Here is a 25,187-nt window from a genome sequence, read left to right as displayed (position 1 = left end):
TTATGGCAGGAATGACCCATCATATGCATCTGGTTCTGGTATGATTATCTTCAGTCACTTAATGTCATAATCATCAGACATATCAATACTCCCTCCAATGCGTGATATTGCAATCAGACTAAGTAAGAATTATATTTGAATCTTCTGACTTGTGGCTTACAGGCTGGGGTAAGAAAAGTTTCTTGAAATTTCACCTAGGACTAGAATAATTTCTAAACCTACCTCTCCCTATCAGCAGGATCAGACAACTTAAAACAGCACCTTCAAAATAACTTCAGATATTAGGTTATGGAACTCTGAGGAACACCAGTGGAAAATTGAGAATGATAATTGTCTACTTCTTGAATTTTTGCCTAATGTGGACATCATTTTGAAGACCTTTCAAAGCGAATTACCACAGAATTCTGCACAATATTATGTTATTTCAAATATTTAATGTAGCTCTTGATACTGTATCCAAAAAATAGACCAGGTGACAAAAATAAGTTTGTATTGCAGGTTTGTTTTTGTTTTGTTTTGTTTTGTTAGGATCAGGAATATCGGCATTTAGGATGAATAAGACAGGAAAAACAGCAGTGGTCAAGGGTGGTGTTAGTACCAGTTGATCCACCAGTGGATGAACCTAATCTAAAATTATATTTACTTTCAAAATGAATTATAACCTTTTACCTTTGTAATCAGTATCTATGCATAACATCTATCACTGTTACTTTAAGGAGAGAAACATAAGACTAATAAAAATGAGTATTATTAAAGGCCAGAACATTTTTATCTTTAAATGCAAAGTAATAACAGTAGAAATCTGCCTCTCACACGTTTTGCTACAATATGATTAGGGAATGATTTGCCTAGAGATGTCTACTTAAGGAATAAGTCTACCAAAAAATGCAAAATTACCCTGACAAGTGTGAAATTTGAGACCAAGGAGAAGCCAGAGTAGCCTCCTCAATGGCATTTGACAAAGGCTTCGGCTTTCAAATGCAAGGGGAAAGCACAGGATCAGGCAGTCTGTTTAACCAGAACAAGGTGGTTCTATCCCCACTCAATGAAAGCAATGAATAGTCCAGTATTGCTGATGTAATCAAGCAGCGATAGAGAGGGACCAACATAGGGCTGCAGACACTCTCTTTTTGGTGTTGGTTTAGCCTGGTATTCTGTCATCATTAAGAGATCAGATTGCAAATGCCACAATTAAGATTACTTATTATGTGCACATACACACACAAAACTATAAGGAAATACACCAAAAATTTAATTTTAGTTGTGTTCCAATAACAGAATGATAGGTATTTTTCTACTTTCTCTACAAATTTTCTACAAGGACAAGGCAATATTTTATGAACATAATGAAATAAAATCTTATATTTTAAAAAATGTAGATCAAGGGGCGCCTGGGTGGCGCAGTCGGTTAAGCGTCCGACTTCAGCCAGGTCACGATCTCGTGGTCCGGGAGTTCGAGCCCCGCGTCAGGCTCTGGGCTGATGGCTCAGAGCCTGGAGCCTGTTTCCGATTCTGTGTCTCCCTCTCTCTCTGCCCCTCCCCCGTTCATGCTCTGTCTCTCTCTGTCCCAAAAATAAATAAACGTTGAAAAAAAAAATTAAAAAAAAAAAAATGTAGATCAAGCAATCACTACTATGAAAGTAACCATCATCAGTTGCTCTTGTTAATTTTCAGGTTTATTTAGTTATAAATAGCAGGATGCTTTAAATTATCTACTAAATGCCAGTGTGGCAACCTAGTTTAACATATTTTCCAAAGATAAGACATTGATAATGACTCTAAGCTTGAGCAAAATCATTTCTTTTCATCTTTATCTACTTTTCTTTGTTTAGGGTTTAAAATGTTTTAATTTTCTTTTGTGTTCTTAATAATAAACACAATAAATTGTGTTCTTAATAAAATCAAGAGCTCTTGAAGTCTGAGCAACATTAAGTTATTAACGGAAAGATTTACATTTTCTCTGCTTTCTAAAAATGATTTTTTTAAATCAATGTTTTTAAATAGGTTAATCTTGAGTGGATTAAGAAGCAGATTTTTTAAAAGCTTGATATAGAGAGGCAGAGCCAGTAAAGCAGTAAATGGTAAGCTCCAGACCCTAGATTCTAAAGTTTTGGGGCTTTCCCATGTTCTTTTTCACCTTGATGGAAAAGAGAATAGAGTCAGAATGAAAGGCTGAGAGAGTCAGAATGAAAAGACTAAAGCAGTAAATGGGATACCCACATCTAGTTCAATCAAGCAGTGAAGCTCATGGTGACTGACCACAGAAATTAATGTGGGGATTATTGGAAAAGAATACAAAAGAGATACAAAAGAGATAGTAGAGACAAAATTCTGCAGGATTTAAAATCAATTGGAATGGGTGTGGCAGGAGAACGAAATGAGGAAAAGTACACAATAAAAAGTAGGTTTGATTTGAACGTTTTATTACAAGAAAAAAGTATATAACTCTTAGCCTTCACAGATTAAAAATTCTGATGGTCAGAGAGCAACCCTGGAGGTCTGTGACATGCCATACCTTTGCTTGGTCAGGGATTAGATGAAATTTGGTAGGCACAAATCTGAATCCTCTGCTTCACACTTTAATTTAGAGAATGAATCTAATAGTTCAGCATCCCCATTTCAACATGGCTGTTGTTATTTGTTATTCATCACATATACAGTAACTGTTATGAAGTTATTTTTTTGCTTTTCCTAAAAAAAATGGCCTTCAAGCGACAGAGAAAAACTTCAGTGTAAGATTTTGATACGAGGATCAATTTATGGTATGAGGACAAACAGGAAAAATCTAACTTTCAAGAATCATGTCACTGAGTACAAAGCTAATAATCTGGCCAAATATCACCACAGTCAAGAACATGAGGATTTGAGATAATCTCAAATATATCCTTTGTGAATATTAAGGGTCTAATGAAATTTAGAAGAAAAAAGGCTATATACAGGGGTGCCTGGGTGGCTCAGTCGGTTAAGCTTCCAACTTTGGCTCAGGTTATGATCTCATGGTTTACGGGTTTGAGCCCCACATTGGGCCCTGCACTGACAGCTCTGAGCCTGGAGCCTGTTTCAGATTCTGTCTCTCTCTCTCTGCCCCTCCCCTGCTCATGCTCTGTCTCTCAAAAATAAATTAATATTAAAAAATTTTTTTAAAAAAGAAAAAAAGCTATACATACAGATGTTTTTAAGTCATATTATTTACAATAGCTAAAAACAGTAAGTGTGAAGGGGACCTAAACTATAGGGAAAATAATGAAGCAAATGATTGCATGGGCCCATTATCCTAACTCATAGCCCCTCGGGTCCCACTGCGTTTCTGAATTTAAAATTTTTGGAATTTTAGAGAGATATCCTGGTATATACTATGGTAGCACTTCAAGGTATAATCTGAAGCTGCACCCTGTAATCAAACATATTGATGGATCTGCAGTGAAATGTGTGGTGATATATCTGCAGTGAAATAAATACTCATATTTATAGATAAATAAAAGACATAAACAGCTTCAGGTCAATTCATGTAGGTTTTGCCAAGGAATTAATTCAGGTCAGGTCACTTTTGATACCAAATGAATTAAGAAAATAATTTTTGGTTTTCAGAGCTTTTTGGATTTTAGAAATGTACATAAAGTATTGTGAATGTGCATATCAGTTCCATGGATTATTAGAAATGAGCATAAAAAGGTAGATACAAAGAATAACATGTAAACAGATGGAAAAGTAAAAATAAAAATATATGGGCTAAAAAAGATTACATGTATTGAATCATACAAGCATGTACACAGATAAAAATTAGAAAAGGCCAGAGTTGAGTTGTTATGGTCAGCAGATTTTGAGTATAATTTCATGTAACTGTTTATTATTAAGCAATTATTTTAAACTACAAGCAAATATTCTACCCAATGTTAAATCAACATATGAAATTACAAGCAAACACAGCCTGAGTTCAAATTGAAATACTAATGATCTCATTTCATTAATGATCTCATTTCATTATCCACTCAACTGTCCTTCCCCTAGAATGAGCTGTCCAACCAGATTTCAGGCTCTCTGCTCATCAGAAAGGCCTTTCCAATAATAATGATGGCAGAGTTACTTTCTGAGCCAGTTAACTGATTTTTCCATACAAATTATGCACACCCTATGTGGAGACCATTTCCCATACCAGGAGAGGAAATCCAGAGCCCAGGGTAAAGTACCACCCACCTAAATGACATTTAAATATAATATAAATCTAAAAGATCATCATACTAACGTCTTTTTAGGGGAGGAGATCTCATCTTGCTGACAAAGAATCCTGAGGAAGCCAAATAACAATAATTATTATTTGCATTTCATATTTATAATCTCAATTTATCCTTATAAAAATCCCATTAGGGCAGGTTCAATGGTATTACTAGTATTCCCATATTTGCAGTAAGGTGAGGAGATTGAAGAATTAGTAGTGAAAAGACATGGGAAGACCACCATCATCTTCCTGGGTTGTAGTGCCAGGAAGCTAACCAACAAAAACCTCTTAGTTTCCCCAAGACAGAGCCAGAAGATAACTGTAAGTCCTAACCTTAGGAAGGGGGCAGATGGAAAGTCAGGCAGGCCAAGGACTAGGAATAGCCTAGAGAATGCGGACTTCTGTCATGGATCACAAGCTGAATAGGCAAGCCCTTGAATATGCAAGCATGGCTGTGGCAGGTGCTAGACAGAAACATATAGTTAACATTTCCTGCCCTGATGGAGGGACAAGCTTGTGTAGAAATAATTTTTTAGGATTCATGATTTCAAGCAAAATAAATAGGCTAGCTCTGTGCTTTAAATCCATCCAAAACAAATATCCTTTACATCATATATGCATATTTAAAAAAAAAAAAAGCCAAAACCAAAGCTGTACTGCTTTTCACAATGACATAATGAACAAGTAAGGAAATGGATTAAAAAAAAAAAACTTTTCCATTAAAAATATGTGGTTTGAGACTAAGTCAGTAAAGTATTATAGCAATGCTCCTTCCCCATTCACACACACAGTGATGTTTTATGGGAGAAAATACAATTTTGCTCTTGACAATGTTTTCACTTTGAGATAGTAAACACAAACAATTTGCTAGGAAGAAATCTGAATGGTATAAATGCCTTGACTCCAAGCAATGCGTCATACCTGAATAATAATTTGGATTATAAGCTGCACTTCTTGTAGAACATGTATAAGATCGGTCCAAATTTCCTTCCCTGGAAGGTAATATCTAAACAAAGCAAAAGATTTTTTGTAAATCATATTTTTACAATAAAATGGGATAAAAATTTATACTAGGAAAAATGTACCATTAAACAAGATTATGACATATTTCAAAATTCAATATAATTGTATTTTTATATACTATAAATAAACTACATACTAATAAGAAAGAAAAATACATAAACAGTTTGATGGAACTACTGAGGCTTCAAGGGGAAAAATGGGCAAAGTATCTGTTACACAACTTAATGCAAAGGATGTTCACTAGAAGGTAAACGTGCATGTGGTATATCCTGTTCTGCAAGCCAGCTGTATCATTTATCAAAGGGGGTGACAAAATGTACCTGTTTGGAATCTTTTGATAACTTCATACAGAAGTTCTTAATCGGGGGTGGGTACTGCACCCCAGTACCAATCTGGAAATGTGTGGATATATATTCAGTTAAATTATTAAAAATGATTATTGGGGGCAGATACTACAGGTATTTAGTGCCCAAGTGTCAAGAATGCTAAACATTCTGCTATGCTTGGAAGAGATTCACACAGCAAAGAATTGTCTCATCCATATTAGTAATGGCTTTCCTACTGAGAAAAACTGCTTTATTACTCAAACCTTAATGTGCAAATAAACCAGCTGAAGATTTTTTTCCTTTTTAAAAAAAAGTATTCATTTTAGTTCCAGGTGTACACAATTATCCAACTTTTCTATGTGTTATGCTATACTCACCACAAATCTAGCTACCATCTGTCACGCTATATTCCCTACGCTGTGCCTTTTATTTCTGTGACTTATTCATTCCATAACTGGAAGCCTCTATCTCCCACTCACCGTCACCCATTTTGCTCCACTCCCCTCTCTACAACCATCAGTTTGTTCTCTGTATTTATAGATCTTATTCTGTTATTTGTTTATTCATTTATTTGTTTTGTTTTTTAGATTCCGCACGTGAGCTAAATCATATTTGTCTTTCTCAGTCTTATTTCACTTAGCATAATATTCTCTAGGTCTATCCATGCTATTACAAATGGCAAGATCTCATCCTTTTTAAATGCTATATAATATTACATTTGTATATGCATACCATTCATCTATCAATGGACATTTAGGTTGCTTCCATATTTTGGCTATTGTAAATAACGCTGCAATAAACACAGGGGTGCATACATCTTTTTAATTTAGTGTTTTCATTTTCTTTGGGTAAATACCCAGTAGAGGAATTACTGGATCACATGGTATTTCTCTTTATCAGATAAAAAGTTTTAAAACTGTAGATTCTGACTGAGGAGGTCTGGGGTGAAGCCTGAGATTCCGTATTTCTAACAAGCTCCCAAGGGATGCTGTTGTTGCTGGTCCTTTGAGAAACTACACTTTTTATAGCACTGGGAAATCTCAGAGCCTCTGAATATTTACAAATTACCCATTTAATCCCAACAATTTTAAGACACTAGTTTAAAAGAACACTGACCTGTGTTTTCGTGATTATAATATGCATAGGAATAAAATGTTTTCTAAAATAAACAGTTCTCAAAGAACTCATACATAGCCTGGTTCTTGTTTTAACTTTAATATATCAAACAAAATTCAGAACACCAGAAATACCAATTCTAAGAAGTTTATATATACATTCGTCCTTTTGAGTATGGCATTTAAATTACATTAGATGAAAACTGAAACCAAAATAATTCATTAAATAAGGGAAGAAAATTATTCCTAACCTGATGGTCAGAAAGTGAAAGCTGGTCCTCTGGAAAACCTGTTTGTCCCAGGAGATGGGTTTTGAATATGGAGTTGTGGTTCACTAACGTTACTTCTCCAGCATCCATCCTCATCCTATCAGCAATATCATCTGCGAAAAGAATCCAAAATTAGTTCAAGTCATATAATTCTTCAATAACTACTTTCCTATGAACAAATCTTTTCACCTAATAAAAATGATTCCCAAAGAACAGCTCTATAGTCAAATAAAACCTCTTTCATAACTAACCATTGGCCAGCAATCTCAAAATGTCATTGTCAAAAAGAGGCCCATGTGCAGAAATTGGCTCATTTGGAATTGACTGAGATCATCTGCCAAACAGTTCAAAACCTGTACAAGTATTTAAAAAAAAAAAAAACAAAACCACATTTAATTCAAAGTTTCTTTAAAAAATTAAATTTTCCCCAAAGAAATGTTGAATGTTTTAACTAGAAAAGAAGTAACTACTTAAAAAAAAAAAAACAACACACACACACAGGGAAAAAAACTCATCATTCAAAAACAAACATTCAAAAACAGTTCATAACTGTTTATTTCCTTTGTCTAACTCAAAAAGTGCTTAAAAATGAATCCACCTGAACTGACTTTTCTGCAAAAAGTATAATGTATACATATGGCTCTTGACAGATACCAGCTCAATTACTATAATACTGTGGCAGAACCTTACTTTATAACCATCTTTGAGACCTTTGTTAATGTAAGAGAATAGAAGCAAATGAGAGTGACAGAATTCAGTGACTTATACTGACATCAGCAATTAGAGAAAAGGGAAACAAATGACCAGGTAAGAGAGACAGTAGACTAAGCAAAAGGAAAAAACAGAAACGAGAGAAGACTAATGTGAATCTAAAAGGAGCACATGAGATGTTATAAGATGTGTAAGATCTAACTGTATAGACTGTTCAACCTATTCCTAATTGGCTACTAGTCCTGACCTTGTATCGATCCCCTTTCTAGACATGAAGAACTATGAATAATGCAAAATGTTGCATTCATAGTGAATTCTCAATGTTACCAGCTAAGTGAAATTTTAAAATTTACCCTAATCAAATTATTTATCACATAGATGGTGGTATAACATAGTACAAAAGAACCGGGACTCTGAAACCAGGCTGCCTGAATTTATATTCTGGCTCTGCCAGTTATAGTTGTTTCTTAACTTCTGTGTCTCACTTTCCTTGTTGATATTAAACACCCTTGTAAGACAGTTGTAAAAAATTAAATGAATTAATATATTTTAAGTACTCAGAATAGGGCCTGGCACATAGTAAATGTTTGCTAGTGTGTATTTGGCTTTTTCAATACAATGAATGAGAAAATGGTTCCAAATGATGCTATAAACAATGTCTCAACCAAGAGTATTGTCTAGTATTACAGTATTACATAATTAAGTTGAGATCTCTCAAGATTATTATTAAGCACAAAGATGCAAATACTGAAAATGTTAAAAACAAAACAAAACAACAACATTTTTTCATTCCAACCTAACTAATCAGAGTAACTAAAAGACTCAATTACTACTTCAGAGTTAGACTTACCCATGTCAGGTCTTTTCACATCACTGACTTTAGCAAAGATACAAAGTTCTATAAAAGAAGACAGAAAACGGAAATGTGACATACTGGAACACCTCTTTCATACAATTACAGAATAGGAAGCCATTCAAAGTGACATTTGTGTTCTTAGGAAAGGAAAATATAAAATGGTAAGAAGAGATGACTTGAAAGAGAAAACAGACACTAAAACTAACCGGAGGCAATTTGAAACATTTCCAGAACCCGAGCTGTATTAGACAGCAATTACAGACTACCCACAGAATGACAGAACATTACAGCAAGAAGCAAGTTGGGAGTGCCAAACCTTAAAGATTGATTTGTATATATATGGTCATAAAGTTAGTGACTGAACTGAAATTACAACCTGGAAATTCTTCACAAACTGTTCCTTTATTACCTCATGCTAAACCATTTAATTAAAAAGTGATAGATCTTGTGGTGGTCCTATTAGACTTCTTTTCTACAAGTTTTACTCAGTGGCCAAACATAAAGCTACTGACACTCTAAGAACAATCAAGGAATATTTCCCAATTGTACTAAAGTACTTTCTCTGCCATCAATTAAACTGCTACAAACCAAAGCCCCTTTACCTACATGAAATTTTCTCCTCCGATGTATCCAATTTTCCCAGAAAAAGAAAGTTAGAAGCCTAACTGCGTGGAACTAGGTTAATAAACATGTCCTTGGCACCCAAGCTTCTTGGCAGATTGAAGAGGAGACTAGGGATGGTAGCAGTCACACTTATTACCGTCATAATCTCATTACCAAATTTTTAAAGTTTATTTATTTTTTTGAGAAAGAGTCCACATGCATGCATGCAAAAGCAGGAGAGGGGCAGGGAGACAGAAAGAATCCAGAGCAGCCTCCATGCCCAGCACAGAGCCCAAGGCAGGGCTCGATCTCAGGACTCTGAGATGACCTGAGCTGAAATCAAGAGTCAGTCGCTTAACCAACTGAGCCACCCAGACGCCCCACCATATTTTAAAAAGATTGAGCATATCATCAACTTTAGTTTGTCATCAACCTTATCAATCAACTTCATCAACTTTAGCAATATCAGGGCTTCAATCTACTAAGGGCTAGATGATGATAACAGGTATTCCTTATGGTCACAATAATGAAATGCAGGCACAAAGGAAGCCTGCTTAAGCTTTTCTTGGCATAGCTACAGACTAAGCAGAGCAATCATCTGATTACCCAGTCTTGCTGGGGAGGGTTCCCAAAGAATTTAAGCCTTATATTCAGGCTTCAAATATATTTCCAAATGCTCAACGTAACAGAAGGCTTCTATCTGGAAATTTTCCAGGTATTCTTTCCTCTTCTTCCTTTTTAAATAAAGCAGAATCCCCTGGGTTCCACATTAATAATTAAAGCCCCACATTTACATTGTAACACAAATGCATCCAGCTTCTTCAGTGTGCTTATGTTACTTTCTCTTCGGCATTTGCCTTTATGTTAGAAGTAGGGATATCTTACTCCAAGATTCTGGAAACGTTAATGCCACCAAACTCTTGTAACCCTAAGATTTTTTTGCCTTTTAAGAAAAGTCTTCCGGGGTGCCTGGATGGCTCAGTCAGTTAAGTGTCAGACTCCTGATCTCGGCTCAGGTCATGGTCTCACGGTTTGTGAGGCTCTACGCTGAAAGTGCAAAGCCTGCTTGAGATTCTCTCTCTCCCCCTCTCTCTCTCTGTCCCTTTTCAGCTCATGTGCTCTCTCTCTCTCTCAAAAATAAACTTTTTAAAAAAGTATTCAAACAATATTTCCTAGTTCACACATTGTTCATTTAATTTACTAAAAGAATATAAGCTATTACAGCTACTCAGGTGAAGTCAATAGCTGAACACAAAACAACAGGAAATTTGAAAGAAAAAAAAAGATGGCGAAGTCCTTACAGTAACAAAATGTAACAAGTATGGCAAAACATGTATAAGCTTACATGCAAACAGGTGACTGTAAAAGAGAATGTCTAGAGCCACAATGAAGTTACTAGAAAGTATTTACTTGAGGAGAGGTGAAGCTTTATCCAGGACCAAATGCGGTTAGAATAATTTATGATATGAGAAGGGAATGGAAATATGGAAATGACCAAGTGAATCATTCTAGTCTGAACTCTGGATATGTATATGGTACCGTTCGTAGTATACACCACGTATTTGCTTGTGTTTCTCGTATTTTCACATGCCATCTCTCCCAGTTAGACTCTAACACCTCAACACTGTAACGCCTTAAAACACTGAGTATTCAATTCTTTTCATACACAAACATTTACTCTGCACCAATTACATACAAGGTATTAGGAATACAAAGATGAGTAAGACATGGTCCCTGCTGCTGAAACACTGTCAACGGGGGGGGGGGGGGGGGGGGAACAGATCCATAAAAAGATCCTCATAGCAAGAAAATAAAGCCAGTGCAATTGGTAGGAGGCGTGGGAGTCAGGTAAAGAAAAGACTTTCAAAGCAGTAGTCGAGTTACATCACCTTGGCCTGAAGCGGCAGAACCTGTTTTTTAATCCATTTGCTCCCTCTAGACTTAACTCATCAGATGGGTGACATGAAGACCATGTCTGCAGTCGGGATGAATTGGAATGGGGGGGAAGGGGGGGAATGAAAGAGACTTCTCAAGAGAAAAATGAAATGAGGCTTCCAGACTGGGACTAAAGGGGAAAAAGGGATCTCTAAATTGGAAGAAGATTCAGGGATCATGCTTAAGAGAGAGATGCATAAGGTTTCACTGTAACTGTAATTCCAAATTCTGTGTAATCTACCTTTCAACAGGAGCCCGTGACACCAACTAGCTCCACAAAGACTGAGGAGATGGTGTGATCTACTCCATTCAGAATATCCAATTAGAACAAAGACGCGAAGTAAAGTAAGTGGTAGCCTCTATAAGGCTTTATATAAATTTTATAAGCACCCCCCCCAAATAAGTGTACCAAACGTGAAGTGAAATGACCTCAACAAGTCTGACTTGAAAGTGATAAAGGAGTAAGTTATTGCCAAAGAGATAAGTGAAAACACTGCAAAGGCACCGATAAACAGAAATCACCAAACTGAAGAGAAGCCGGGCATATACCCAGAGAGACCACGTTAGGGCACACCAAGAAAGAGACGGTTCAAGGGAATTACCAGGAGGCGATGAGCCAGGTAAGCAAACCGTGGCAGTTAAGGGGGTTTTCATAACCTGGGCAGGAGGGTCCAGACGTTTCTTTCTGGTGGTGGCACACTAGCGATATCACGTCTCAGGGAGATACCACAGAGTAAAAGAGTTGGAGAAATGTTTACGTGAGACGCAGAAGTAGTCGAGAAATATCACTCAGGTCTCAAGGAAGGCGGGAGGTGAAGCAGGTGTAACAGAAAGCTGAGCTTCCCGGTGAAAACAGCTTTCCCGTGAGAGAAGACCCTGCTCGGGCGGGAAAGCCCCGAAATCCCAACCGGCCTTTTTGCCCCCAGGAGGGCTGGGCGCCGAGATGGGGCCTGTGGTAACGACAAGGGAGACGGCCTCTCGCCGGCCCGGGAGAAAGAGGCCTGAAGGAACGGCCTCGGGAAGCCTAACTAACGGCCGCCGGCCACATCCCGGCCGGTGGATAGCCGGGGGGAGGGGAGGTGGTCCCAGGGGGCGGGGCAGAGGAAAAAGCGCCGTCCCCACAGCCCTCCCAGCTTCCGCCCAGCCCAACCCAGGCCGCTGGGCCCGGACCGGCACTGCCTCCCGGCCCAGGCTCCCTCCATCCTCACCCCTCCCCCAGCTTCCCGCCGCCACTCACCGAACCGGAACCGGCTGCTATGCGAAGGGGTTTCCGGCCGGGCGCGGAACGCAAAACCCGGGAACCGCCGCGAACCGGAACAGCCTCCACAACACCGGAAGAGCCGTCCGGTGGCTGTGGAGGGGCGGGGGTGGGGCGGGAGGTCAAAGAGCAGAGTTGAGGACTCGGGGGACGCCTGCGCAGTGTGTCCAGGCCTGAGAAGCCCGGGGACCATCTAAGGCTGAAGTCATAATTTCCCTGTTCCCCTTTCAGTTTGGGATTTTTTTCTCGTTCCCGTTCTAGTTCTCGGATTACTGTTAGTGTGCCCGTCGTCCTTCGCTTTTTCCTGTTCCCTCGATCCCCTTGCACGCCGTCTTCTGGTTCCGCTTGGCGATTTTTGCTCTCGCTCAGGTTTCCATGGCAGCTTTTTGCTGTGGCCGTCAATCGGAGGAAACTTGTGGCCACTTTGACGGATGTGGACCTGAGAGCTAACTCGAGCTCTATACCGTGTTTCATTGAGAATCACGGAACGTTAGTGCTTGTAGGAAATATTTTAATCTAACGGTTTCAGGGAAGTGAAGTCATTTCCCAAAGTTATAAAGTGCATGGGAGATCTGGGACTAGGAAACACGTTTCTTAATTTGCAGGCCTGTAGTCTTTGCACTACATCATGCTTGATTGGCCATTCGGGAGAAGAAAAAAAAAACCGTTTGGGATTAGTTTAAGTTAGATTCTGGAAACTTGTGGCACTTTACAGACCTCTGGAAGAGTTTGAAACATAGGGAGAGGTGTGAGGAAAGCTATTGGCGGTCCACCAAAGACCTACTTTTCCGAGTAAAAATAGAAAAGGATCCAGGAGTCTGCCCTCTGAAGAACTAAATGGCCCTGGTGTTGCTCCTGTGACTGAATGGATTAACATACAATCTGTGCTCTACTTAAAAAAAAAAAAAAAAAAAAAATGGAAGAAATACGTTTATTCATTCAGACTTTTTACAAAGTCCTTCAACTTGGCCTCTGGACTCAGGCCCTGTCTAGAAGTCTTGGAGAAATGCTTCCGAGTAGACCCTCTAGACCTCAGAAGTCTGAGCTCAGACTTTATTAAAAGAACGGGAGTCTCTGTAGGCCCCAGCCTCTTACCTACTCTGGAAAAAAGGAGATGCTTGCTGAATTCAGGAGATCTTGCCCTGTCAAATACATAAAAGTAGATTATTTGCATCACGTCACATGCTGATACTACATATTGTCATGTAGTATTGGGCATACCTGATCCGTATCAGTTTTGTCCATCTTAAATCATTCCATAGATCTGTTCATATGGCTTAAACTCCGTCTCTATTTCTAGGAGACAGCGATGCATAAGGAGGAATTTCATCTGAAATTTTTCATGTGTGTGATTCAATCTCGCGGGTTAGTCAGGACTCCTCAGAGCACAGGTACCATTGTCTCCTGATTATACACCAGTGACAAATGGGTTCTCTTGCAGGAATTTCGATACAGGATGTAAAACTTACTAGTCTAAATGTAGGCTTTAGGGGTCAACTGACTTTATTCCATCCCCACTATCATAAAATATTTGTCACTGAGTCATGTCTCTTCCTTGCACAAGTATCAGCTGAGATTTTCGTCTCATATGTGGAAATAGGCCCAGGCAGGTAAGGAGGACTTGGGAGTTAAGGAAGAACAAAATTTATAGCACATCACCTGGTAGTTGATTTCTCTGTCCTTTGTGAATTATTTTAACTTTTCTGGGCTCATCTGTGGGAGTCCTGGTTACAATTGTCATTGATACTCTAAAACCTATAAGATAGAGTCCCAAAGAAAAATGGCTTTCTATTACATCTCAGTCTCAAAGTATCTAGAGATATGTTCTGCTTTTCTCTCATTTATGTCAAAGGAGTAGAACCTTTTTAAGGTAAGATAATATTGAGAAAAGTCATCACTTCTCTAATTTTTCACTGAATTATGGAAAAAAGGCCCTGGACAGCTGAGAGTTACAGAGAAAATGAAGGAGAATAAGTAGCACTTCCTTCCCTGAATCCCACCTTGAGGATAACCTCAAGTAACCTAGAGATACTGCTTTTCAGGGACAGAAGCTTCAGCTTCCAGCATGCTCATACAAAAGCCACCACCTGAGATAGACAACATGAAGTATCTACATGCTACGGATGGTCCAGACACTGTGGAAGGCATACCTATTTTGAAAACTGGTGAGGCATGTAGTTAAACAAGGGGGTGGGGAGAGGTGGAAAGGAGTGTTGGAAAATGAAGTTTATGCATACATTATAAATTAGGATACAACTACCAAATTTGAAATATGAATTAAGACACAAGGGATAAATGTGTGTGTGTGTGTGTGTGTGTGTGTGTGGTGGAGGGGACATAGAGAAAGTAGGAGATCATCTGGGAAACTAGAAAGAGGGACAGTTCTCTCTATGAAGAACACCTTAATTTAGTCAATAGTAATTCAACTGGCTCATAACTGTAAGGCACTAATCTAGTTATACTATTATTAGCAACCTGGATATGTAAAAATGTGAAACTCAATGGATTATATAAAGGAGTTATTATATTGCAAAGTGATTCCAAATATTGTAAAAACTACTCACCTTAGGAATCCATTTAGTAACAAATTTCTGTTGTATATTTTAAATAGTGTTTAACTCACAATTTATATGAAACATTGGAAACACATCCCTAGGTTTCCTCTCAAATGAAATACATCTATATTGGAGTCAGTTCACTGCAAACATTGCATTCCCACATGTGCCCCAAAATAGACTAGAAATGATAGAGACATTGTACAAATTATACATATAAGACATAACCTTGTCATTTTTCTAATAGTTTACAGTTTGACAGATTATTTAGTCCAGATTATTTAGTCCAACTCCTTATATTTCAGGGAGAAATTCAAGTCTAAAGTGATCTTCCTCAAGAACTTAAATTCATTGGAATAATCACTCTCAGTACCTGTGAAATATATTGCAGCATTTATCCAATAATCTTTTGAGCAGTTACTATTCAAAGTCATTATTCTGGGCTCAATAGCTGTGAACATAAACTAGCATTTTCCCTTTCCCCCAGGAGCCTCTGATCAAGAAGGGAGTTAAGTGAAGAGCTTGATAGTTTTGAGTAAGTGAGTAAGTGAAGTGCTTGATACCTTTGGTTTGAAATGAGCGAGTGAGTAAGTGAAGTAAGTAAGTGAAGGGCTGGATACCTTTGGTTCAAAATGTTGAATTTCAAAAGAGGATGCCACAGAGATGTAGGGAAGGGAGGGACCAACTGACTGCTTAGGCAGAGCTTCACTGAACTCTAGCAGGGCACCATGTAGGCAGGGCACTATGGTCCAAGAGCCAGTCCTAAGCTTTGAAATGCATAAACTATAGCTTAATTCAGTCTCATAAGTGAACCTAGAGTTAACCATACTCACAAGAAAATGGTTTATACACAAGAATATCAACTTATGATGACTTTGGAGTAATATGTATCTATATATGACAACGATGTGGGGTCTGTGTCCCTTTAATCAGACTTGCTTTGCCCATCCATAAACAGCTGTTAGGTATAAGAAATAAGCCCAGCTGGTGGCCTTGTCCTACAGTTCCTTGAATTTGTATAGATTATTTCTTATTCCTTTATCTTCCCTGCTTTTCTCATTCTCATTTTGCTCTATACCTAATACTCACTTCAGACCCCCTTAGCTCTGATGACTCATTTGGACCTGCTTCTGTGGTTTGAACTCAGCATTATCCCATGGAAAAAAATTCTGATGTTAACTTCTGTCTTTAAGCACTGAGACCCCAGGTAAGAGCTACAGTGAATCCTTCCAGCTTTCCCACTAGAGATGAAGAATCAATATTGGGACCTCTGTTCCTCCTTATCTGCCTCTCTCCCTGCCTGCTTCCCTTTGTTTCCTTCCTTCCTTCTTCCCTTCCTCCTTTTCTTCCTCCTTCTCTACTTCCCTCCTTCTTTTTATTCCTTCCAAGAAAATAGGTCGAGCGCATACTATGTCCGGCACTATAGTTGGCACTGGGAATAAAGCAGCAAACAAAACAAGTACATTGCCTACTTGCATGAAGTTTTAGTCTTGTGGGAGTAAGAAGTAATCACATAATCACACACAGTGGGATTATTCGAATGGTCCTAGTACCATGGAAAACAATAATATCACATAATTAGAATGTAAAAACAGGGTACCTAACCTGGCCTGAGAGGTTGGAAACACCTTTTCTAAGGAAGTCCTGAAAGATGAGTGTGACTTAGCCAGGAAGAGGGGGTAGAAAAGCTTTTTGGGAAAGAGGACAGTAGAATCTGAGTTGAGAAGGAATTTGGCTCATTAGAGGAATAGAGAAGACTTGGGTGAGGGAAGAGTAGCTGGAGAGTGAACTATAAGGATAGTATAAGAGCCAAATCATGCTATGCCTTCTAGGTCAAATCACTGAAGAGTGACAGGTCTGGCCCCTGGGTTGAAGAATGAATTGGAGGGGGCAAGAGTGGTCACCTGATCTGGTGGGATGGGAAATGTCACTGCCTTGCTCCATTCCTCAAGTAGGGCATGAGTGAGGAAATCATGCCATCAAATAGCATGGTTGGCAGAGGTGAGCCCAGAGCTACTGATGCCAAAACACCCCCAAAACCTGGCCTGGCGTCCCTCAGCTGCTGCTGCTGCTGCCAGCCTGAAGAATGCATAGGGACTTCTTCTAGGATGGTCAGCTTCTTGCCCCAAGTGAAGCTATATGTGGACATGGTGAGCTCTAATCCTGAAGAAAAATGGAACACATTTTGTTTCTAATCTCACACTTGGCAGGGAAGCAGCTGCAGTTACTATTTTCTCCAAATCCCTGCACATTAGAATAGACAGCTCTGCCTGTACTATGATGAGGCAGGCTGTGTGTGTGTGTGTGTGTGTGTGTGTTTCTGGCCTTTAGAGGGTCAGTTCCTAACATAGGGAAGCCATTGGTTCCCACACTGGGGCACAGCAAAAGAGTGAGTCACCTAGGCCCTAACCTTTGCAAAGAATGGTGGTTAGAATTCCCGGGGAGCCGAGAGTGTAAGACCATCATCTCCAGCAGAATGGCTCATGGGCAGCAGGTAGCTTTGTGGGCCAGACTCTGGTCCAGCGGATCCAGCTGCCCACTAGACCTAGAGCCTCTCCTCTGCATATACCACTCCTGTTCACTGATGGACAGCCGGCCTTAGTAACCTGTGACTCCTGAGATGACTACATATTGGGCTGCAAATGAGGGAGCATACCAGACACCCATCTGCCCCTGTGTTACCACTTCTCCTTGGAAGGGTAAGACCTTACTACCAGATTCCTCACTTCAGTTAGGCTATCTGTCACCAGCATTGCCGAAGTTCCCCCCACCATTCTGTTCTTTTAACAGTGAGACCATCAAACCTGCTCACGCCCTGGTTTATGCAGACCAGGATGCAAAGTTTCTCCAACACTGTGAATGCAACTGATACGTAAAGATGTCACCATAGCCAAAGTTTCTTCCAAGCAGGTTATACTGTTTTCTGCATCAGACACAAGATTCTCCATATACGGATGCCATGTTATAAGTGGTCCAAGAACCTGTACCCTTGTTGAAGGAAAATCAGTGGGGGTTCTGCCTCTATAAAGATCATCTTAGTCTCAACTAGTTGCCATTCAACATTGATCTCCTGATCCCAACCTTCTAGGACTAGCTGCAGAGAACTTAAGTTTTCATGAAGCTGAAACTCTCAGGGCTCTTCAAATGTAAACTGAATTGGGAAGATCATTGAGTAAGAAAATAGCCTTACAAATTCTCTTCTTTCAGTCAAATATGCAAGGATACCATTAGACCTGTGGAACACTTTTTCCCCCCATCTTTTATTGATTAATAGAGAAAAATCTCATGCATCCTCTTAGGCCACCCTACTCTGGGTGGTCCCCTATCAAACTGCCTCTCAAGTCAACCCAGATAAATAGATTTAAGAACTAAATATATATTCCTTGGAATATAGTGCTTACTAAGACATCTAACCCTTTCACATGCTTGATGAGGTATTAGTAGATCTGAAGTGGAAGACTCCCAGGATTGTCTTATGTAATTATTATTTGTCTTCTCTGTTCTGATACCCACCCCCCCCCCTCAAAGCTTACCTCTTTAAGGAAAGAAAAAGTTTATCTGGTCTAAGCTTGAGGCTACATATCTTAGCTGAAGAGTTTATTTTCCTCTGCCTTAATTAAGGCTTGAAGTTAGTGCCTTCAGCCTATAGTAGAGGTCATCTGGACACCTGTGACTTCTTTCCTGAGCTAGCTTTCCCAAGAATTTGATAGTAATTGGTGAAAATGACTTCATAGGACCTATTCAAGCCTTTTTGGCATGCAAGTTCATTTTTCAAGTGATGGTGTTCTCAGACCTCCACAACTTGGAACAATTGTTCTCAAACTTTATCGTGCATCAGAATACCTGGAGGGTTTGTTAAACCACATTGCTGAGACCCCACCCCTAGAGTTTTGGATTCAGTAGGTTCCAGGTCAGACCCAAGAATTTGCATTTCTGACAAATATCCAGATGATGCTGAATCTGCTAGACTGGCATTGTCTTAAAACCAGTGCCCTACATCAGAAACATTAGTATCAGTGGCTGGTGGCGGCTGCTCTGTCTCCAGGAGTCATCCTCTCCCAGCCAGAGCCAAAGATGACTCTCCAGTGCAGACAGTGGTTTACTGTCTATGCCCAGGGTCTCTCCTTAAGGAGTTTTCCATTCTGGTGGAAGGAAACAGATAATTACTAGATGAGATCTAGGAGTTTTGTAGGAGTGAGAGGACCAGATAGATGTTCCAACTCAGAGAGAGGCTCATACCCAATTGCTGCATGTATTTCACAACATCAACCCACCACATCATTGTAGCCCATTTCCAATTCTGAGTCAAGTCCAAAGGAAATCTTAGTGATCCTCTGGTATGACACTCCTACCTTATTCCTGCTTTAGAACCTTTGCATTTGCTATTCTCCCTATCTGAAAGCTGTTACCTAAAGGTAGCATGGTTTTCTTTCTTGTATGTTCAAACCTCTTCCTAGAATGTCATCTCAGCAAGGTTTTTCCAGTCCACCCTATTTAAGATAGCACCTCTGTCACTCTGCTTTTTTTTTTTTTTTTAAGTTTACTTATTTAAGAGGGAGCAGGTGTACAGCAGGGAATTGGCAGAGAGGGAGACAGAGAGAGAGAGAATCCCAAGCAGGCTCCACATTGCCAGCACAGAGCCCAACACAGGGCTCGAACTCACAAACCACGAGATCATGACCTGAGCCAAAACCAAGAGTCAGACGCTTAACTGACAGAGCCACCCAGGTGCCCCTGTCACTCTGCTTCTTTGCTCTGCTTTATTTTTCTTCAAAGCACTTATCACTACTTGATTAATTTGTTTATTATCTGTTTTCCTCACTAGAATGTAAGCTCCATGAGGACAGATCTTTTTTTTTTTCTCCATCCTGGATCCCCTTGAGTCTAGAACAGTGCCTACCATGTAATAGGTGCTCAGTATTTGCTGACTGAATATGTGAAACCTAGAGTAATGCTGTTTCCTATTCTTCTGGGTTAGAGTCATTCCTGGACAACTACCATACCTACTTCTCTTTCCCAAATGTCCTGGTACACCATTACTAGCATCCTTAACATCATCTTCATCATCTCATCACAGTGGTCTAAATGTAGATCTGTACCCATTCCATAGTCATGACACCATCCTTGTGGTAATGAATGGGCTCATGAGTATGGCATACATCATCCTCTTTATTGCCCCCCCCCCCAATCTGTGCCAGTGTTAGGTAATCATTGTCAAAGAGATGTTCTGTCTTCATGATCTACTCAACTTTCTGGTAATAATGTCTAGCTTTATACTGGTTTGGAGGGTAATGTCCAAAGCTTTCTATATCTTCATTTACCTACCCACTACTTAGCAGAGCTAATGGTCAGGGCATATGAACCACATACTTTAGAATACTTCAGCTGGTATACTGAAGTGCCCTACTAGCTCAGGATGCTAGTAATGGTGTACCAGGACATTCGGGAATGAGAAGTAGGTATGGCAGTTGTCCAGATATGACTCTAACCCAGAAGAATAGGAAATAGCATTACTCTAGGTTTCACACATTCAGTCAGCAAATACTGAGCACCTATTACATGGTAGGCACTGTTCTAGACTCAAGGGGATCCAGGATGGAAAAAAAAAAAAAAAGATCTGTCCTCATGGAGCTTACATTCTAGTGAGGAAAACAGATAATAAACAAATAGATCAAGTAGTGATAAGTGCTTTGAAGGAAAATAAAGCAGAGCAAAGCACCTATCTAGGTGTTGCAGAATTGTCTTTAAACATCTTTGGACACTTCTCTCCTCCAGAATGCCTTCTTTTATAATAACTATAATTTTTGCACCTACTCTCTGCCTAGACTTCATGCCAACATCTCAGTAGCTAACTGGTATCTGGAGAGTTCTGTGAAGTCCAAGAGGACCTTCTAAATACCTTCCTGTTCTTCCTGTTTAATATAAAGAATATGCCTTTCATTGTTTGTTACCAAGGCATGACATATGAGGTGAGATATCATTTGGCATTTCTATGTGCATATTAGTTTTTCCTGACATGCTGAAAACAGGAAGACCACCACCAGATAGTACAAGAAAGAAGAAATAGTGGATTTTAACCACATGGGCTTCTCAGTCCAGCTGGCCTTCTTTTGGGTTCAGTCCTTTTTTTGTCCCATCATTGTCTGCCAAGTCCTCTAAATTCTAAATTTTAGCTACCAACCGCAACAACTGAATAAAGCTGATTATAGTTGGACAAAGTTCTAGATTTCCACCAGCCCCCTAGTTACCTAAATCATTAGAACAGGCATAGGCCCCCTTGAGAAGCCTATCAGAGGGCCCCAGTGCAAACCGAGGACATTTCACCTTTCTCCTTTAGAGGAAGTGTCCAGGGTATCCTTTTTCAGCCCCATTAAACCACACCAGCAATGAAAGTAATCTTGGAATGAGTTCAAATTCAGCTGCTGGCTTAGTTTGTTTGCCTGGAGAATTTGTTGGTCTCATCTCTTTTTTTGTCTATCTAACTTGCTGCTTTGCTCTTGTAATTCCTGGTCCTAAACTCTAATAAGCTGTGCAATTTACTCCTGACACTTTTCTTAGGCACCCTAGTTTGTATGGCAATGTTTAGACCTCTTCCTCAACCCCCTCTTCCTTAGCCACCATACTGTGCTTACCTGTAGGCTTCATGTACCTGTTCTGAGGGATGCTTCTCAGCCTCCCCCATTAGAGGGATGAGGGTTGGACATATGTCATATTTCCTACAACTGCCCAGATCTCAAAATTCTCTCCCATCATCAATCTACCATAAAATTATGTATCCAAATTTTGATATGTAAGATAAATCAACCATAGCCAGCTAAAATACCCTTTACAAGTTGTTCACATTCCTTAGGAACTATATTTGAAATTTAAAAGTTGGTTGATAAACAGAAAAGTAGGTAAAAGTGAAACATATGGTCTTGGAATTTAGGATTAAAATTAAAGAAAATCTATTTTTATTTATTTTATTTTATTTTTATTTTTCCAATATATGAAATTTATTGTCCAATTGGTTTCCATACAACACCCAGTGCTCATGCCAAAAGGTGCCCTCCTCAATACCCATCACCCACCCCCCCCCCCACACCCCCCATCAACCCTCAGTTTGTTCTCAGTTTTTAAGAGTCTCTTATGCTTTGGCTCTCTCCCACTCTAACCTCTTTTTTTTTTTCCTTCCCCTCCCCCATGGGTTTCTGTTAAGTTTCTCAGGATCCACATAAGAGTGAAAACATATGGTATCTGTCTTTCTCTGTATGGCTTATTTCACTTAGCATCACACTCTCCAGTTCCATCCATGTTGCTACAAAGGGCCATATTTCATTCTTTCTCATTGCCATGTAGTACTCCATTGTGTATATAAACCACAATTTCTTTATCCATTCATCACTTGATGGACATTTAGGCTCTTTCCATAATTTGGCTATTGTTGAGAGTGCTGCTATAAACATTGGGGTACAAGTGCCCCTATGCATCAGTACTCCTGTATCCCTTGGGTAAATTCCTAGCAGTGCTATTGCTGGGTCATAGGGTAGGTCTATTTTTTTGAGGAACCTCCACACTGTTTTCCAGAGTGGCTGCACCAATTTGCATTCCCACCAACAGTGCAAGAGGGTTCCCGTTTCTCCACATCCTCTCCAGCATCTATAGTCTCCTGATAAGAAAATCTATTTTTAAAGAGCTAATCACTGTTTCATTATCTCATCCATCTCTCTAATGCTGGAATATTTGTATCCCTTAGTGTTTTACTCAGGAACAGTACAAATAAACAGTGCCAAATTCTTACTATCCAGGTTCTATTTTCTCTTAATTCATTTACCCTCAACTAATATATTCATGTCATAAGAATTTGATACATTATAATTATTAGTTGGGTTATTTATTTCTTTAATTGTATCCCAGGTCCAGTGAAATGTAAACTTCCTGTGAACCTTTGATAGTCCCTCCAGATTTAAACTCGTAAGAGTTTATTATAACTCATTACCTGGCACAGTGTCTAGCATATAATGAGTCCTCAATAAATGTTTGTTGAATGTATGAATTAATAATGAATAGGGATTTCTCAAGATTCTTATTAGGAAGACATTTATATAGGGGCACCTGGATGGCTCTTGATTCTGGCTCTGAGCTGACAGTGTGGAGCCTGCTTGGGATTCTCTCTTGCCCTCTCTCTATGCCCCTCCTCTGCTTGCACACACTATTAATTAATTAATTAATTAATTAATTAAAGTCATTTTAAAAAGTGGAAGACATTTATAGCTATTTCTCAATATGATGTATTTTTCCCATCAGCTGTCTCTATTTTGTGTTGGTTTTTACTAGCATAATTCTCAGAAAATAACATCTTCAAGTTTGGAGATTGCACTAAGATGACCATAAGCAAGGCCTAAGTACTTCTGAGAAAATGCTTCTGTTCTGGCACTCCCACCCCCAACTGACTTGAAAGTTCCCTACGTGCCTTTTGAGATAGTATTTCCTTGATTTGTGCTTACATAGTTTTCCAGAAACTCCTGGGCATGATTGATCCCTGGACAGAAAAAGGAGTCTAAAGGATCAAGTGTCTTGGGATAAGACTATAAGTAACAGTGACATTTCCTTGCTTTTACCTACTTAAAGTAGACTAATTAATACAGTAAGTCATTAACACTTTCAATGAAGACTTAAGAGTTGGTTTTGGGTAGGGGCACTTGGCTGGCTCAGTTGGTAGAGCATGTGACTCTTGATCTTGGGGTTGTAAGTTTGAGCCCCACATTGGATATAGAAATTACTTAAAAATAAAGTTTTTTTATTATTATTTTTTTAATGTTTATTTTTGACAGAGAGAAAGACAGAGCATGAGAGGGGGAGGGGCAGAGAGAGAGGGAGACACAGAATCTGAAGCAGGCTCCAGGCTCTGAGCTGTCAGCACAGAGCCCGAAGCGGGGCTCAAACTCACAGACCACGAGATCATGACCTGAGCCGACGTCAGACGCTGAACCGACTGAGCCACCCAGGCACCCCTAATAATAAAATATTTTTTTAAAAAAAGAGTTGAGAGGTGCCTAGGTGGCTCAGTCAGTTGAGCGTCTGACTTTGGCTCAGGTCATCATCTCATGGTTCATGAGCTTGAGCCCTGCATTAGATTCTGTCCTGACAGCTCAGAGCCTGGAGCCTGCTTCGGATTATGTGTCTCCTTCTCTCTCTGCCTCTCTGCTGCTTATTCTCTGTCTCTCTGTCTCTCCCCCCAAAACAAATAAACAGTTAAAAACCAAGCAAACAAATAAATAAAGAGTTGGTATTTGGTAGAAGGAGGCAGGAATGGATTTCTTCTCAAATTTCAATCTTTATGTTAAAGTTAGAAACTCCAGAATGTAGGGGGAACTTTTCCAGCTTTTCCTTTCCCAAAACTTTGACATCTTTATTGAGATATAGTCCACATATCGTAAAATTCACCTACTTAAAGTATATAATTTGGGCTTTGGAATTCCAACTTCTCATTCCTCATGTAAGTAGCTTGGAAGTCATCACCACATCAATAAGTAATAAGTAAAAGTAAAAAGACTGAAATATTAACAGTTCTTCTTGGATTCATAAGAAACTGCTAGCCCCAAAGTTGGAGAGACAGATAGGCAAGTAGAGTTAATCACAGGTTCCTAGAGCAGAGACCCATGAGCGGATGTCTTCTCGGAACCAGTGATGAGGTAACAAGTTGTTGGAGGCTCAGTGTAGAATTCCGAGAGTTAAAAACTACAGGGGGACCGAGTCAAAGGGAGTCCCCATAATACTGTGAGATTTACTTTCAGGAGCTCAATTAGATTCTCACAGCAATATCAGAAAAATCCCCTGGAACTTCCAACAGGGTGAGGAGAAAAGGAAACATTTGAAATACATGAGAGCATTCTTTTCCTGTTAACAAGCCCCGCCTTCAGAGGAAACTAGTTAACCAGGGCCTAACTGACCTGAGGAGGAGAAATACCCAACTCTAGCCCATTCTAGCCATCCTGTCCCACCTAAAGGGAGAAAAACCTGAGAAATGCTTGTGAAGTTCACAGTCTAGAGGCATAAGCTGAAATGTAATCATAAGACTATAGAATGCTTCCTTTCCTCACCACATCTTACCACCACATGACTAAAGGCCTATTTACAGCACTTCTTTTTACCCATTACATCATGTCTGGCTATCAAGAAAAAATTACAGGCATATAAAAAGGCAAAAAACACAATTTGAAAAGACAGAGCAAACATCAAAACCAAACATGGCAGGGATGTTGGCATTAGCAGACTAGGAATTTTAAACACCTATGACTAATGTACTAAGGACTGTAATGAATAAAATAGCATGCAAAA

The 25,187-nt window shown here is 39.4% G+C and overlaps 2 protein-coding genes across 11 annotated transcripts in view; one reads left to right on the top strand and one right to left on the bottom strand.

Moving 5' to 3' along the window:
* The window catches only part of SENP1 (SUMO specific peptidase 1), a 55,212-nt gene extending 42,494 nt beyond the window's left edge, over nt 1-12,718 (bottom strand). Inside the window, exons 1-5 of one of the 8 annotated variants that reach the window (XM_086713547.1) lie at nt 12,292-12,718; nt 8,511-8,558; nt 6,932-7,062; nt 5,138-5,222; nt 4,244-4,285 (exon numbers count right to left, since the gene is read on the bottom strand). In XM_086713547.1, the coding sequence (XP_086569673.1) occupies nt 4,244-4,285; nt 5,138-5,222; nt 6,932-7,062; nt 8,511-8,558; nt 12,292-12,505 (520 nt within the window). In that variant the 5' untranslated portion in view covers nt 12,506-12,718. Of the gene's footprint in view, nt 1-4,243; nt 4,286-5,137; nt 5,223-6,931; nt 7,063-7,200; nt 7,303-8,510; nt 8,559-11,656; nt 12,267-12,291 lie in introns of those variants that run through there. The other 7 variants (XM_025930479.2, XM_086713548.1, XM_086713550.1 and 4 more) reach the window with 7 other exon arrangements.
* An 894-nt stretch (nt 12,719-13,612) lies between these two features.
* The window catches only part of PFKM (phosphofructokinase, muscle), a 45,976-nt gene continuing 34,401 nt past the window's right edge, over nt 13,613-25,187 (top strand). For all 3 annotated transcript variants that reach the window (XR_015253649.1, XM_086713543.1, XM_025930215.2), the window contains exons 1-2: nt 13,613-13,703; nt 14,355-14,477. Coding sequence is in view for 2 of the 3 variants with exons in the window: in XM_086713543.1 (XP_086569669.1) it covers nt 13,622-13,703; nt 14,355-14,477 (205 nt within the window). In the remaining variant the exon portion in view is untranslated. The remainder of the gene's footprint in view (nt 13,704-14,354; nt 14,478-25,187) is intronic.

Source organism: Puma concolor, chromosome B4 (genome assembly GCF_028749965.1).
Source record: "Puma concolor isolate L17-30 chromosome B4, mPumCon1.1.hap2, whole genome shotgun sequence".
NCBI classification, from domain to species: domain Eukaryota; kingdom Metazoa; phylum Chordata; class Mammalia; order Carnivora; family Felidae; genus Puma; species Puma concolor.
Note: the sequence above shows the minus strand (reverse complement) of the source record. Positions and strands in the feature narration are given on the sequence as shown.